The 16112-nt window shown below is 42.8% G+C and overlaps 1 protein-coding gene across 2 annotated transcripts in view; it reads left to right on the forward strand.

Moving 5' to 3' along the window:
* Positions 1–16112, forward strand: part of exoc6b (exocyst complex component 6B) — an 899778-nt gene that overhangs the window by 500074 nt on the left and 383592 nt on the right. For both annotated transcript variants that reach the window (XM_063047162.1, XM_063047163.1), the window contains exons 9-11: positions 10098–10181; positions 10368–10414; positions 13106–13226. In XM_063047162.1, the coding sequence (XP_062903232.1) occupies positions 10098–10181; positions 10368–10414; positions 13106–13226 (252 nt within the window). The remainder of the gene's footprint in view (positions 1–10097; positions 10182–10367; positions 10415–13105; positions 13227–16112) is intronic.

Below are 16112 nucleotides of genomic sequence, written 5' to 3' on the forward strand. Positions count from 1 at the left end.
TGTGTGCGTTACTCTGGATTTCCAGCACCTGCAGAATCTCTTGTGTTTGGGAGTTCCACAGTGCAAGTTGGCAGATTTTCCACTGTGTTGAAAGATACCCAGTGGGCATAATGTGCCCAATAAGGAATATAACAAATTGCTGTCAATTCCACATTCACTGCCTGCCAGGGAACTCCAACCTTCCAACATTATGTCAATCATGCTTTTAGCTTTTGGGGTCATTACAACACTTGTTTTCTTAGCATGTGATTATGTTTTGAAAATGCTGCAAGTGCTGACCCTATTAGTTTTGTTAAAGAGATTTTGTTCTTTTCCTCAAAGCTGCAACGAGCTAAATAGCTGAACTGCTTTGTCACAAACTCTTGAGTCTTAAGGAATTCTCCTCCTGCGCCGGTCAGGCTGCAGATTCTAAAGGCGGCGCCAGACTTCTGAGCCGGAGCTGGTGGGGTCTGGGCGATTCTCAGTGTCTCGGTTCTCCATCGCTTCGGGACTCAGCTCAATGGCGCCACAGGAAACCTTTCAATCATTCTCAGTGCCCCTTTGAGCATACACTCCCACCTCCTGGGACATGGAGTGGCCCCCAGAACGATTTCCCTTCATAGCGGGGTCATTAACTCAGATTTAAATTAATCGGTAGAAAGGTAAGAGTGGAGCGGAGGGGGAATCTTTTTCACCACAGGGAATAGTGAGGCTCTGAAATTTGCTGTCCTGGAATTCAGGAATAGTTATTACCTTACAACCATCGGGCTCCTGAACCAGCATAGATAACTTCACTCACTTCAACACTAAGAGCTTTTGAAGAAGGCAATTTGCGGGGTGGGTCATGTCTGCAATGACTTTTCCTGCCAGCTTCTTTGTCCTGGACACAGACAAGTCCTGTAACGACGGTAGACTGCAGCCAATGACCTTTCCTGCTGACTGTAGTTTTCACTAAACGCAACCTATGGACTCAATTTCAGGAACTGCAACTCATGTTCTCTGTAGTGTTTGTTTGTCGTTTTCTTTTGCCTATGCATTTGCCTTTGCCTATGTGTCTTCTTAGGCGCATTGCTTGTTTGTCTATATTTGTGTGTAGATTTTCATTGATTCTGTTATTTATTTTTTTGTATTTACTGTAAATGCCTGCAAGAAAATGAGTCTCAGGGTAGCAAATGGTGACATATACGTACTTTAATTATAAGCTTATTTTGAGCTTTGAACTTTGACAGTAGGGCACTAGACATTTCCATTTACACACTCTCTCTCTCCTCGACCCATGAACCTGAGTTATATATATCCATAAAATTATAGGGACTGAATTAGGCCATTTGGCCCATCGAGTGCTCTGCCATTTCATCATGGCTGATCCAATTTTCTTGTCAGCCCAATCTCCTCCCATATCCCTTCGTGCTCTGACCACTCAAGAATCTATCAAACTCTGCCTCAAATTTCCAGCCTCCTATACTGCAAACATTAACTATATTCCATCTTGACCCGTTGAGTGTTTACAGAGTTTTCGGCTTTTACAGTCATCTACTTATACAGCATGTAAACAGGCCTGTCGACCCAACTAGTCCACTCAGAGTAGCACACACAAAAGTGCTGGAGGAACTCAACAGGTCAGGCAGCATGTATGAAGAGGAATAAAGAGTTAACGTTTTGAGCTGAAAACCTTCATCAGGAGTGCCCTCAAAATGTCAGCCCTTTATTCTTCTCCATAGATGCTGCCTGACCTGCTGAGTTCCTCCAGCACTTTGTGTTTGTTGCTCTGGATTTCTAGTATCTGCAGAATCTCCTGTGTTCACTTTATTTTGTTTAGAGATGGCGCTTCCCGCTCAATGAGCTGCACTGCCCAGCAACCCACTCATTTAACCTGAGCCTAATCACAGGACAATTTACAACAACCAACTAACCTTCTAACCGGTACTTCTTGGATTGTGGGAGGAAACCGGAGCACCCAAAGGAAACCCAGGCATTCACAGAGAGAACAAACAAACTCCTTACTGATAGCGATGGAATTGAACTCTGAACTCTGGAACGACCCCAGCTGTCACACTAACTAATATGCAACTGTGACTAGCTACTTCCATTTGCCATAAACTGCTAAATCAAACCTAATTTCACAACAACCTTCATTTCCCAATTATCACGTTATAGCAATCTCCTCGCAGTTTCTTGATCTGAAGCTCTGTTCAAGAGTTTTGTTGCTTTTCTGAGTTGACTGTTACCGCATTCAACATGTCTTGTTCCTTGTTATCTCTTATTTGCCATTCATACTGATTTTACTTTTTTCTGTATATCGCCCTCCATTATCAAGGCTTTTTCTCCATCTTTTCCCCTAAAGAACTGTTGGGGTTGATGGGGAGAGACTATTCTGTTAGTTGGAGAGTCTGGAACTGAGAATAGATTTGAGACGGTTGATAAATCAGCCATGGTGGATTGGCAGAGCAGACTCGTTGGGTTGAGCGGCCTAATTCTGCTCCTATGTCTAATAGACTGTCATCGATCACCAGTCAGCTTGTACTCCTTCCCCTAACCCCTGCCTTCCTATTCTTGCTTCTTCTTTCTGATGAAGGGTCTTGGCCCAAAATGTTTATTCCTCACCGTTGATACTGCTGGACCTGCTGAGTTCCTCCAGCATTTTGTGTGTGATGATCTATGCATGAGAGCTAAGCTTTAAAGGATTGAAGCTACAAAAATTTCCAAAGGTAGAGTGTGGTAGAAGTGTCAAAGATTAACTTCAAATCTATGATTGATTTTTTTTTTAATATGAGCTATTAAGAGATGTGAGCAAAAGGTAAGTACTGTATATGCACTTGGTGGCCACTTTATTAGGTACACCTGTACACCTGCTCTACAGTGCAAATATCTAATCAGCCAATCATGTGGCAGTAGCTCAACACATAAAAGCATGCGGACATGGTGAAGGGGTTCATTTGGTGTTCAGTTCGAGCATCAGAATGGGGAAGAAATGTAATCTAAGTGACTTTGACCGTGGAGTGATTGTTGGTGCCAGACAGGGTGGTTTGAGTATCTCAGAAACTGCTGACCTGCTGGGATTTTCATGCACAACAGTCTCTCGAGTTTACAGAGAATGGTGCAAAAAACAGTGAATGACAGTTCTGTGAGTAAAAAAGCCTTGTTAATGAGAGAGGTTGAAGGAGAATGGCCAGACTGGTTCAAGCTGACAAGAAGGTGACAGTAACTCAGATAACCACACGTTACAATGGAAGAGTATCTCTGAATGCACAACACATCAAACCTTGAAGTGGATTGGGCTACAACAGCAGATGACCACAAACATACACTCAGTGAGTGAGTGTACGTATTGAGTGTAGGGTTAGGGTTAGAATGAATGCACTTCAGGGGATAAATTGACTGCTTCCTCCTCTACATATTTCCTAAACATTGAGTCAGTTGCTTGCAAATTTGGCCTTCACAAATTTGTGACTCCTGTACCTTCTTCCTAATGCAGTTAGTGAGAAAGGAGCATGGCCTAGATGGTGGAGGTTTTTAATGATGGATGCTGCTTTCTTGCAACAGTACTACTTCTAGATACGTTTAATGACGAGGAAGGCTCTACCTGCAATAGACTGGGCTGTATCCACTACTTTTGTAGTAAGATTGAAAGAGTGCAGAGAAAATTTACAAGGGCGTTGCTGGGTCTTGAGAAACTGATCTATAAGGCAAAGGTTAGGACTTTATTCCCTGGAGCGTAGGAGGATGGGGGTGGGAGGGGGAGATTTGATAGAGGTACACAAAATTATCTGGGGTATAGATAGGGTAAATGCAGGCAGGCTTTTCCTTCTGAAGTTGGGTGAGACTACAGCTAGAGGTCATAGGTTAAGAGTGAAAGGTGAAATGTTTAAGGGGAATATCTTCCCTCAAATGGTGGTGTGAGTGTGGCATGAACTGCCAATGAAAGTGATAGAAGCAGATTCGCTTTCATCATTTAAGAGAAGTTTGGGTAAGTACATGGATAGGAGTGGTATGGACGGCTATGGGCCAGATGCAGATTGATGGGACTGGGCAGAATAACAGTTCGATAGGGAGGAGATAAGCTGCAGGGCTTGTTTCTGTGCTGTAGTTCTCTATGACTATTTGAATGAAAAGGCATCCGATGAAATTCAATTAGGTTCTCATATCTGAGGCGTGAGAATCCAGTGGTGAAGGTCATGGAAGAAAAGGCTATTTTATTGTGCTGTAGCACACTATGACTCTCTTATTTACTTATTGCAAACGGTTTGTAGCATTCAAAATTGGAACATTTAATTTTAATCTCTGGTTATTGTTCACTCATGTCCTGTTCAGCTTGAACAGATTGTTTCTTCCTTATATACTTCTCTCACATTATCTGGACAGCCATCCTCAGTCGCTGCATGACCCTCATCTCCACATAATGTATTCTACCCTCTTTTAGTCTAAAGTCCTTTGTGGAGCTCTTGTTCGGATTTGCCAGGACGCTGGTCCCAGCTGGGGCCTTAGAATGGCGAACTGTCCATCAGTTATTTCCCAGTTGCTGTGGACACCGTTTCCTCAAAGCTGAAACACCATTGCTGCTACTGCCCAGTAGCCACCTCCCGAGCGATTTTAATACCAGCACCAATATCAGATAAAGAGCATTAAGATGTCAGGGATTATAGAGCCACTTAAGGTTGCAGCGATTGGAAACTTTCAAACAAAAGCCAAAATTGTAAATAGTTGTTTTGTACGCAGGGAAAAATATCTTCTCATTAAAATCAGCCGCAATCCGTGTCATTTAGACGTTAATACCCCTTTTGTTCCGGCTGTGTTTTTTGGTCAAAAATGGCTATAGTTTGTTCTTTACAAATGAATGGAAGCAGGAAATACTTGAGATAAATCCCAACCTTTTTGTGGAGCACACTGTATCTTTTAAAGGCACAGAACGGAGTCACTGGAGTTGTCGATGGATTGCCGCTACTGTATTGCAGTTCACTTGAATACCATGCTTTCAAAAAAGGAAAAGGCCATTTGATCCACACTTATAGAGGGATCTTGGGGTTCACGTTCATAGATCCCTCAGGAGTTCAAGAGCCAGAAGGTAATGTTGCAGCTCTATAAAACCCTGGTTAGACGGCACTTGGAGTATTGTGTTCAGCTCTGGTTGGCTCATTATAGGGAGGTTAGTGGGGTTAAAGGAAGAGGCAAAGGGTTAGGAGAACAGATGAAGAAAGATGGAATAAGAAGGAAATTAGGGAAAAGGAGAAATGAGAAGAAGGTGGCAAGGAGCATTGTGTCTTATGTCAAGTTATGAGGAGCTAGGACTTTTCTCTTTGTGTGAAGAGAGATGACTTGACAGAGGTGTACAAGCTGATAAGAGGCATAAGTTGAGTGGATATCCAGAGACTTTAGAAGCAACAGAAGAATGCTGAAAATATCATATAGAGATAGGGTAACTAATGAGACAGTACTCCAATGTGCCCATATAAAAAGATCTTTAATGAGAACATTAAATGAGAGGAAACTTAAATTCCTGGGCCATGTCATCAGAAAGGGAGAAATAGAATGCCTTACATTACAAGGCCGTATGCCTGGGAAACGCGGCAGAGGAAGGCAAAGAAGAAAATATATGGACACTGTGAAAGAACTAACAGATCTTAGTGTGCGAGGCATCATTGACACTGCGAGGGATCGTTCGATGTGGAGAGCCATGATCGCCCAAGCATGTAACGTGCAATGCACATGAAGAAGAAGAAGAAGATCCGGAGACTTTTATCCCAGGGTGGAAACGGCTAATGCAAGGGTGCGTAATTTTAAGTTGAGTGGATGAAAGTATAGGAGTGATGTCAGAGATAAATTCTTTTACACAGAGAGTAGCTGGTGCATGGAACAGCCTACCAAGGGATGATGGTAGAGGTTAGTTCAACAGAGACATGTAAGAGACTCTTGTGTATCGGGGTGGAGATACGTCTCTACCAAAGGAGGTGTAAAAGGTACTTTTTCCCCTCTGTTAGCCTGAAGATTACCCTTGCGCAAGATGCAGCACCTGCTTTGCCCCCCCCGATCAAGGTCATGTGAAGCCACGGGAGAAGATGGTGGATGGTTGTATGAGCAGCTGGTGCATATCATAAGTCATGGTTATGTGACCACTGACACCAGGCAAACAATCTCTGAAGAGTATTGATTACGGCTGGGGTCATCCACCTTGTAAAGACACTGCCCAGAAAAAGGCAATGGCAAACCACTTCTGTAGAAAAGTATGCTAATAGCAATCATGGTCAAGAAAAGACCATGATTGCCCATGTCATTCAACGCAGCACATAATGATGATGATGAAGAGACTTTATGCAAGTGGGAAGGGTTAGACTTATATAAATTGACACAACATCATGGACCAAAGGGCCTGTACTGTGCTATAATGATCTACTTACTGTGTTCTAACTACATTTATAGAGCCATAGAGTGATTAGGTATGGAAGTAAGTCCTCAGGAGGCTAAAGAAATTGGATCTGCCCCCTTTGATACTCATCAATTCTTATAAATGCATCATAGAAAGCATCCTATCCAGGTGCATAATGGCTTGTTACAAGAGCTGCTCTGCACATGAGCACAAGGAACTGCAGAGAGTTGTGGACACAGCTCAGCACATCACAGGCACCAGCCTCCTCTCCAAGGACTCAGTCTGTACCTCCCGCTGCCTTGGTAAATCAGAATCAGAATCACTTTATTGCCAGCATGTGAAATGTACCAGATTTGATTGTGGTCCTGCGACAACACAATAGCAACCAACACTTTACAAGGCAATTGTGCAAACAGCCAAGAGCAACCGACTAATAGCAGAACAGTCACACGCGCAAACATCAATAATCAAACTGAAATGAATGTGAACATATGAGTAGAATCAATAATTATCAACAGAAAACGAAAAGCAGGAAAGGTTATTTTTCAGATTTTGTGCAGGGGCAGTTAGGGTATTATACCTGAATGAGTTTTGTTGGAAAGCTGGATAGCTACAGGAAAAAGCTTTGGTGATGACGTATAGTCCTGGTGGTGATGGACTTGTAGCCTCTCTCTGATGACAATTTGGTGAATGGCTGACTGCTAGGCTGAGTGTAGTCTACATGGATTTTTTTTCAGCAATTTTCTTCACTCTGGCAATGAACAGGTCTTTTACATCAGTAACTGACAGCCAGTGATCTTTTCCACTGAGTAGACCATTTGCTGCATTCTGGACCTGGAGAGGGAGGAGGTGGTGGTAAACCAAATGGTGTTAGAGATGGTTACAACAGCCCATATAATCAAAGATATCACCCACCCTGGATATTCTCTATTCTCTCCTCTCCCACTGGGCAGAATATAAAAATGTCTGAAAGAATGTACCACCAGGCTCAAGGACAGCTGTTGAACAGTACCCTTGAACAACAAGGTGGACTTTTGACCTCACCGTCTACATCGTCATGGGCTGGCACCTTATTGTCTGCCTGCACTGCACTGTCTCTGTAACTGTCACACTTTATCCGGCACTCTGTTATTGTTTTACATGTACTACTGATGTGATAAAAATATCCGCATTAATAGCATGAACAATACTTTTTCATTGTACCTCAGTACATGTGACAATACTAAACTCATTTAACAATTTACTTTTGGTCATCCAAGGCCACTCATACCACTACACTAATCCTAAATTAACCTTCTTTGTTCTCCCATCAGGGAGGAGGTACAGGGAGGACACACACTCAATGATTCTGAAACAGCTTCTTCCTGTCATCAGAAATCTGAGTAGTCTATGAACCCAAGAACACCACCTCATTATTCCTTTTTCTAAGCGGTGTTTATTTATATTGTAATTTATAGTAATTTTATGTCTGGGCTCTGTACTCATGCTGCAAAATAGCAAATTTCACATCACATAAATTTGTCTGGGTGCAATTCTGAGAATTGGGGCCTAGGACTGGAGGCCTAGAGTCGGCCTGTCCTGATGTTGGAGGCCTGTCTGCGGGTTTAAGTAGGTGGGTGGAAGGGTTGGGGAAGGAGCTTGTTTTGCCGTTGTTGTCTTGTTTTGTTTTGTTGTTGGTGCAGTTTGTGTTGTTCTGCTGAACATTGTGGGCATGCTAAGTTTGCGCCAGAATGTGTGTTGGCACTTGTGGGCTCCCGCCAGCACCTCTACTGGTTGTGCTGGTTGTTAACACAAACAGCACACTACTCTATATGTTTTGATGTACATGTCATAAGTAGATGAATCTTAGTCAAATAAGAGAGTGATAATCAATCTGGTTCTGATTCCCACCTGTAATCTAATATAGAATGGACAAGTTGAATTATATTCAGGTTTAATGCTTTCTGTATCTCGTGTGTGAGGACTTCCATGCTTTCTCTCGCCCTCTTGTATATCCTTCCTTCTACTCAGCTTAGGATGCGTGCCATTTTGCTTGCACATCAGAAAACAGATTGAATCTTGTACAATCCATGAGTAATGTTTTAGCTCTATAAAACCCCAGTTAAACCACAATTGGAATATTGTGTTCAGTTCTGGTCACATTATTATAGGAAGGATGTGGAAGCTTTAGAAAGGGTGCAGAGGAGATTTACCAGTATGTTGCCTGGATTGGGGAGCACATATTATGAGGAACATTTGAAAAAGCGAGGTCTTTTCCCTTAGGAGCAAAGGAGGATGAGAGTTGACTTGATAGAGGTGTACAAGATGATAGAACAGAGACGAGGAGGAGGAATGAGGTGGTAAATCTGTGGAATTCATTGCTGCAGATGGCTGTGGAGGCCAAGTCATTGGGAATGTTTAAAGTGTAGGTTAACAGGTTCTGGATTGGTCTGGAGAATGGGGTTGAGAGGGATAATAAATCAGTCATGATGGAATGGCAGAGCAGACTCTGTGGCTGAACGGCCTAATTCTGTTCCTATGTCTTAGGATCTTATGGTCTAAGGGACACAGGAGACTTTCACAGGGTGGACATGGTTGACATGCGTTGGCCCCACTTTGAGGTTTGGAGGAAAGTATAAAAGGGACGTTGGAGTTTTTTAACACAAAGATTGGTTGGTGCATGGAACGCATTTGCAGGGGTGGTGGTAGAGTCAGATACATTTAACAGACTCTTAGATAGACTCTTAAAATGGGAGAGAAAGGTTGGATTGATCTTTAAGCAAGTAAAAATGTTGGCACAACATCATGGGCCAAAAGGCTTATGCTGTGCCATAACCTATGACCTCTAGTTCTCATCTCATCCAAACTGAGGGGAGAAAGCCTCCGCAGGATTTACCAAGTCTATGCCCTCCCCATAATTTTGTATATTTCTGTAAGTACCCGGGCTGGGGTGTGAGGAGATAATTTTAGATGCCTTTGGGAAATGAAGTTACTCAGATATGCCTTTCAATTAGCCTGTGAGGACAAAATGGCCTCATCCGTTATGATACTGCTACACCATTCTGAAAATATGTCTTTCCATCTTTTAACATATGGATCTGTCCATTCACAGTGGTAAAGTAATTGGGCTCTACCATAAAAGTCAGAAAGCTTGGCACAGGATCAAGGAGGAGGAAGTTCCAGGAGGGTGGGGCCTTCATATCTGAACATTGACAGGGCATAGAACACTACAACATAGTACAGGCCCTTCAGACCACAGTGTAGTTCCAACCCTTTAACTTACTCTAAGATCAATCTAACCCTTCCCTCCTACATAGCCCTCTGTTTTCTATCATTCATGTGCCTATCTAAGAGTTTATTAATTGTCCCTAATAATCTGTCTCTGCCACTAGCCCTCTCAGGGAATTTCATGCACCAACCACTCTCCATGTATTAAAAATCCTACCTCTAACATCCCCCCTATATTTTCCTCCAATCACTTTAAAATTATGTCCACTGGTATTAGCCATACCACCCTGGCAAGAAGTGTCTTGTTGTCCACTCTATCCCTGTCTCCTATTATCTTGTACACCTCTATCCAGTCGCCTTCACTCCAAGTAGAAAAACCCTAGCTTACTCAAGACATTCTCATAAGGCACCAACGGGTAGATCTTCATGTGGACAGGAGACTTGGTCTGGCTTACAACTACAAATCTGTTTTCTGTCAGTTTTTAAAAAATATGTTCACGCGCTCTCGACTGCAACACACATCCTCTTCTCTTCTGTTTCATTCCTGCAGGGTGCCCAAGATACATTTGAGAGCTACTACAGGAAACAAAGGAAGAAACAAGCTCGCCTGGTACTTCAACCCCCGCCTAACATGGTAGGAATAATCTCCCCTTTCATTCCCATTAACTAAAGACCATTTTAACCTCAATGAAACAATATCGTCTTTTGTATTTGCTGTAAGCCACTGTGCATGCTAGTGTATGACTCTCTCTCTTTTTCTCTAATTCTTTATTTTTGTAGTCCTTCATTGTCCTAACTTAAACTGCTCGTCTTGTTGCAGCATGAAACGTTAGACGGCTACAGGCGGTATTTTAATCAAATTGTAGGGTGAGTGTATGTTTTACATGCAAAAAAAACACAATTTTGCTGATGCTATAATCTTGCTATTTGCCTTCTGGAATGTCGTACCTTAGATAACGAATTAAGCTTATTTTTGGATGAGGAGGTATTTTGCCACCAAGACATTCACCCAATGCTGGTCCTGGTGCATCCATACCATTATCACCAGACTCAAAAACAGTTACTTTCCCCAAGCAGTAAGGCTGATCAACACCTCCACCTACTAACCCACCTCCATCCACTCCCCCAACTACCCCTACTTTATCATTTCCTGTCAGTACAGACACTCCGGTGCCGAACGTCACTGTGGACATATAATCAATCTCTGTTGATGAGTTATCTTAGGTCTTTATATTTATTGTTTTTATTATTATTGTGTTCTTTATCTTATTAAGTTTATTTTGTGCTGCTTTGGAACAGGAGTAACAATTATTTCATCCTCCTTCACAATTGTGAACTGGAAATGACATTAAACAAACTTGACTCTTCAGTCTTCACTCTTGAATCTGTTCCACCCTGTCCCTTTTCACTCTGAGTTCCCCTCACCTGTTTATGTGCATACCTTCTTGTGAGTGTGCTTTCATTCCACATTCCAAGTTTATTCCCTCCATTTTCCTCCTCAACTCAGCCCTCCATCCCCATTTATTCCACTCTGCTCTCCCTTGTCTTAACCCCCACCGCCTCTCATTTTTTGCCCAACTAACTACTAGCCTGTGTGTCTTTGGAGTGTGTGAGGGAACTGGAGCACCAGGAGGAAACCCATGGGATCATGGGAAGAATGTACAAGCTCCTTACAGACGGCACTGTAATTAAACTCTGAACTCCAATGCCCCAAGCTGCAATAGCGTCGTGCTATCTGCTATGCAACTGTGGTGCCATCACGTTCTGACTTTTTCCCTCTGATGCTCCCACACTTCCTTCTTTGGCAGTCCCAACTTTAAATACCCTGCCCTTTCTCTCTTCCCTTCCCTGCCTTTTCTCCTTTCTTCTTTCCCTCTGCCCCCACCCCCCAACCACATCCACACCTTCTCCTCATCATGTCCTGTCTCATCTAGTTTGGACCTTCTCTACTTCACCCTTTTCTGTACCTGTTGAACTCATCCCGATCATGAGGCTGATCTTACACTTTGCTCAAGCAAACACTATCTGAAATTGGACTTTACTTTTCTCTTTCCTGCTCTCCACATCCTTCTCTTAGAACATAAAACATAGAACATTACAGCACAGTACAGGCCATTTGGCCCAAAATGTCATGCTGACCTTTTAATCCACTCTGAGATCAATCTAACTCTTCCCTCCCACTTAGCCCTCCATTTCTCTATCATCCGTGTGCCGATCTAAGAGTTTCTTAAATGTCCCCTAACGTATCTGCCGCTACTACCGCCCCTGGCAGGGCGCTCCACATACCTACCACTCTGTGTATTAAAAAGGGAACCTACCTCTAACGTGCTCCCGATTTTCTCCAACCACCTTAAAATTATGCTCCCTCATTAGCCATTTCAGTTCTAGGAAAAATCTCTGGGCTGCCCACTCTATCTATGACTCTCATGACTTTATAAACCTCTATTAAACCTCTTCTCAGCCTCCAACACTCCAGAAAAAATAATCCAAGGTTGTCCAACCAGGATTAGAGCACATGCCCTCTTATCCTGATGGCATTCTGGTGACACACACAAAATTCTGTAGGAACTCAGCAGGCAAGGCAGCATCTATGGAGATTAATAAACAGTCAACATTTTGGTCCGAGACCCTTCATCAGGACCCATGACCTGTTGAGTTCCTCCAGCATTTTGTGTGTGTTTTCTTGGATTTCCAGCATCTGCAGATTTTCTCGTGTTTGAGCATTCTGGTGAATCTCTTCTGTATACTCTACACATCCTTCCAATAACAGGAACGGGAATATGACAAAGGATCATAATTAGGTCATTCAGTCCATCGAGTCTGTTCCCACTATTCCATCACGGCTGATTTTTTGTCCCTCTCAACCCCATTCTTCTACACTTCAGGAATGTTTCATTAGCTGTAAGACACTTTGTGGTGTCCTTATAATTCCAAGTCTTACTTTTTTCTACTTCTTTCTCAGATACTGAGAGTTCAAGTTCTATTCTGGCTGAGTGTAATGTCCTAGAATGTCACCAGAAAGTGAACATGAAAGCTGCCAACTCATCACAAAATTCCACTGGGTCCCTTTAGTCCCCCCATAATCCTTTCGCTTTAGTCCTCTCCAATAACCCTATCCCCGTCCCTCTAGTCCTGCCCATCCTTTCATCTTATTAATCCACCTTCTAGCTGTTCCCATCCCATTAACCTTCCCTCCTCTTCCTCTAACGCTTCTTCTCCTTTCTGTTATCAACCTTTTCTCCACTTCTCCCAGTCCTTTTTCCTCACCTACACCTTGGATCTCTCTCTTAAGTGTATCATTGTAAGCCGTGACTCTACAATAAACCTGGGACTGATTTTCCTCCGTAACACTGTGACCAAAAATTTCTTTTAAAAAGCAAAATAACCACTAGTGATGAGTGTCTCCTCTCTGCAACTTAAGGAAGTCAGTAATCAGGGTGTTTAGCTTTACATATGCTTTTAGTGTTAAATCTGTGACAATCGAGGGCGCGAATTTGCTGTGACTAAATGACTCATTTTTGCATCCAGTTTTCTGACCCATTGCAATTCTCCCTTCAGTTTCTTCGTGGTGGAAGATCACATATTGCACACCACCCAGGGTCTGGTGAACAGAGCGTACATTGATCAGCTGTGGGAGCTAGCTGTTTCGAAAACCATGTCAGCACTCCGGACTCATTCAGTAAGTGCGACTGTCAATCTGACTCCCCTCCTGCCTGCTAGAGTTGCTCCCCACCAGCGTCTCGAAGCACTGCTTGTATTCCCAAGTGTGAATAAGTAATAGAATACTGTTCAGCACTGATCTGAATGTTTTCTATAAAAATAGTTTCCACTCTTTTGTAATTTGGGAATATGTAAAATTTGATTAAGATTCATCTTCGCTCATCTTCTCTGAATTTCGCCCTCCCTCAGGGAGTTATAGTCTTTCTCATTATAGTCTTTCTCTCTCTCCTTCTCTCTCTTTCCCTCTCTCTCCCTCTCAATTGCATTGCTTTTTGTCCCACTGTCTGCAGCTTCTTCATAATCTATTCCGTCATGACCTCGAACACAGACCACATAACTGGTCATAAAACATAGACTGAAAAATGGAGAGCTTGCACAATGTTGTGGGCCGAATGGCCTGCACTGTGCTGTACTGTTCTATGTAGGAGGGAAAGGTTATATTGATCGTAGAGTAGGTTAAAAGGTCAACATAACCTCTTTGGGTAGCATGGTAGCGTAATGTTTAGCACAGTGCTTTACAGTACAGGCGACACACATAAAATGCTGGAGGAACTCAGCAGGCCAGGCAGCATCTATGGAAGAAAGTAAACAGTCGACGTTTCAGGCCGAGACCCTTTCACAGGGTCCTGCTGAAGGGTCTCGGTCCGAAACATCGACTGTACACTTTTCCATAGGTGTTGCCTGGCCTGCTGAGTTCCTCCAGCATTTTGTGTGTGTTGCTTGAAATTCCAGCATCTGTAGATTTTCTCTTGTTTGTGATTGGACAGTACAGGTGATCTGGGTTCAATTTCCAATGCTGCCTGTAAGAAGTTTTTACGTTCTCCCCATGACCACATGGGTTTCCTCCCATAGTCCAAAAGATGTACTGGCTGGTAGATTAATTGGTCATTGTAAGTTGTCTTGTAATTAGGCACAGGTTAAATCAGAAGATTGCTGGGCAGTGTGGCTTGAAAGGCTAAAAGGATGTATTCCATGCCGTATCTTAATCAATCAATCAATCAATAAATAAACAAATAAACGAACAGACAAACATACCTCTTGGGCCAAAGGACTGCACTGTGTTGTTCTGTGTTCTATAGATTAGTACAGCACAGAACTGACTCTTCAGCACACAATGTGCTGACCTTTTACCTGAGTCTAAGATCAATCTAACTCTTCCGTTCTACTTAGCTCTACATTTCTCCTTCACCCATGTGCGTATCTAAGAGTTCTTACTGTCTTATCATGTCATAATTTCTGCCTGATCTGCACTTCCTCTCTAATTGTAACACTTTCTTCTGCACTCTGTTACTGTTTTACCTTACACTAGCACAAAGTTCAAAGTAAATTTATTATCGAAGTACATATATGTCACCATATACAACACTGAGATTCATTTTCTTGCAGGCATACTAAGTTACCTTATAGAATAACAGAATCAATGAACGATCACACTGATTTGAGCGTTCAACCAGTGTGCAAAAGACAATAATATTTGCAAATGCAAATAGAATGAAATAATAAATAAATAAGCAATAACTATCAAGAACATGGGATGAGGAGTCATTGAAAGTGAGTCCATAGGCTGTGGGAATATTTCAATGATGGGGCAAGTGAAGTTGAGTGAAGTTATCCCCTTTTATTCAAGAGCCTGATGGTTGAGGGGTAGTAACTGCTCCTGAACCTGGTGGTGTGAGTCCTGAGGCACCTGCACCTTCTTCCTGATGGCAGCACTGAGAAGAGAGCATGACCTGGGTGTTAGGGGTCTGTGATGATGGATGCTGCTTTTGTGTGATAGTGTTTCATGCAAATGTGCTCAGTGGCTGGGAGAGCTTTACCCGTGGTGGACTGGGTCGTATCCACTACTTTCTGAAGAACTTTCTGTTCAAGGGCGTTGGACTGATATGATGAATTGACCCACTACTTTCTGACGAATTTTCCATTCGAGGGCACTGGACTGATATGGTGAATTGACCCACTACTTTCTGATGAATTTTCTGTTCGAGGGCATTGGACTGATATGATGAATTGATCAGTATGGATGGCATGCAAAACAAACGAGAACATTACAGCATGTACAGGCCCTTCGGCCCACAATGGTTTTGCCGACCTTTTAACCTTCTCTATGATCAATTGAGCCCATCCTTCCTACATAGCCCTCCATTTTTCTATCATCCATGTGCCTACCTAAGAATTTCTTAAATGCCCCCAATGTATCTGCCTCTACCACCACCCCTGGCAGGGCATTCCACACACCCACCTGCATAAAATAATCTATCAGACTTCTGCTTTAAATATACGCACGGATTTGGCCTCCACTGCAGTCCGTGGCAGAGAATTCTACAGATTTATTACTCTCTGGCTAAACAAATTCCTTCTTACCTCTGTTGTAAAGGGTTGCCCCTCAATTTTGAGGCTGTGCCCTCTAGTTCTGGATACCCACACGATAGGAAACATCCTCTCCACATCCACCCTATCTAGTCCTTTCAACATTCGGTTGCTTTCAATGAAATCCCCATGCATACTTCTAAATTCCAGTGAGAACAGGCTCAAAGCTGCCAAACACTCCTGATATGTTAACCCCTTCATTTCCGGAATCATCCTCGTGAATCTCCTCTGGACTTTCTCCATAATAATACATATTTTCTGAGATATGGGGCCCAAGCTGTTGACAATGCTCCAGTGTGGCCTGACTAGTGTCTTATAGAGGCTCAGCATTAGCTCCTTGCTTTTATATTCTATTCTGCTTGAAATAAATGCCAACAGTGCATTTCCCTTCTTTACCACAGACTCAACCTCTAAATTAACCTTCTGGGAGTCTTGCATAAGGACTCCGAAGTCCCTCTGCACCTCTGATGTTTGAATC

This window comes from Mobula hypostoma, chromosome 4 (genome assembly GCF_963921235.1).
Source record: "Mobula hypostoma chromosome 4, sMobHyp1.1, whole genome shotgun sequence".
NCBI classification, from domain to species: Eukaryota; Metazoa; Chordata; class Chondrichthyes; order Myliobatiformes; family Myliobatidae; genus Mobula; species Mobula hypostoma.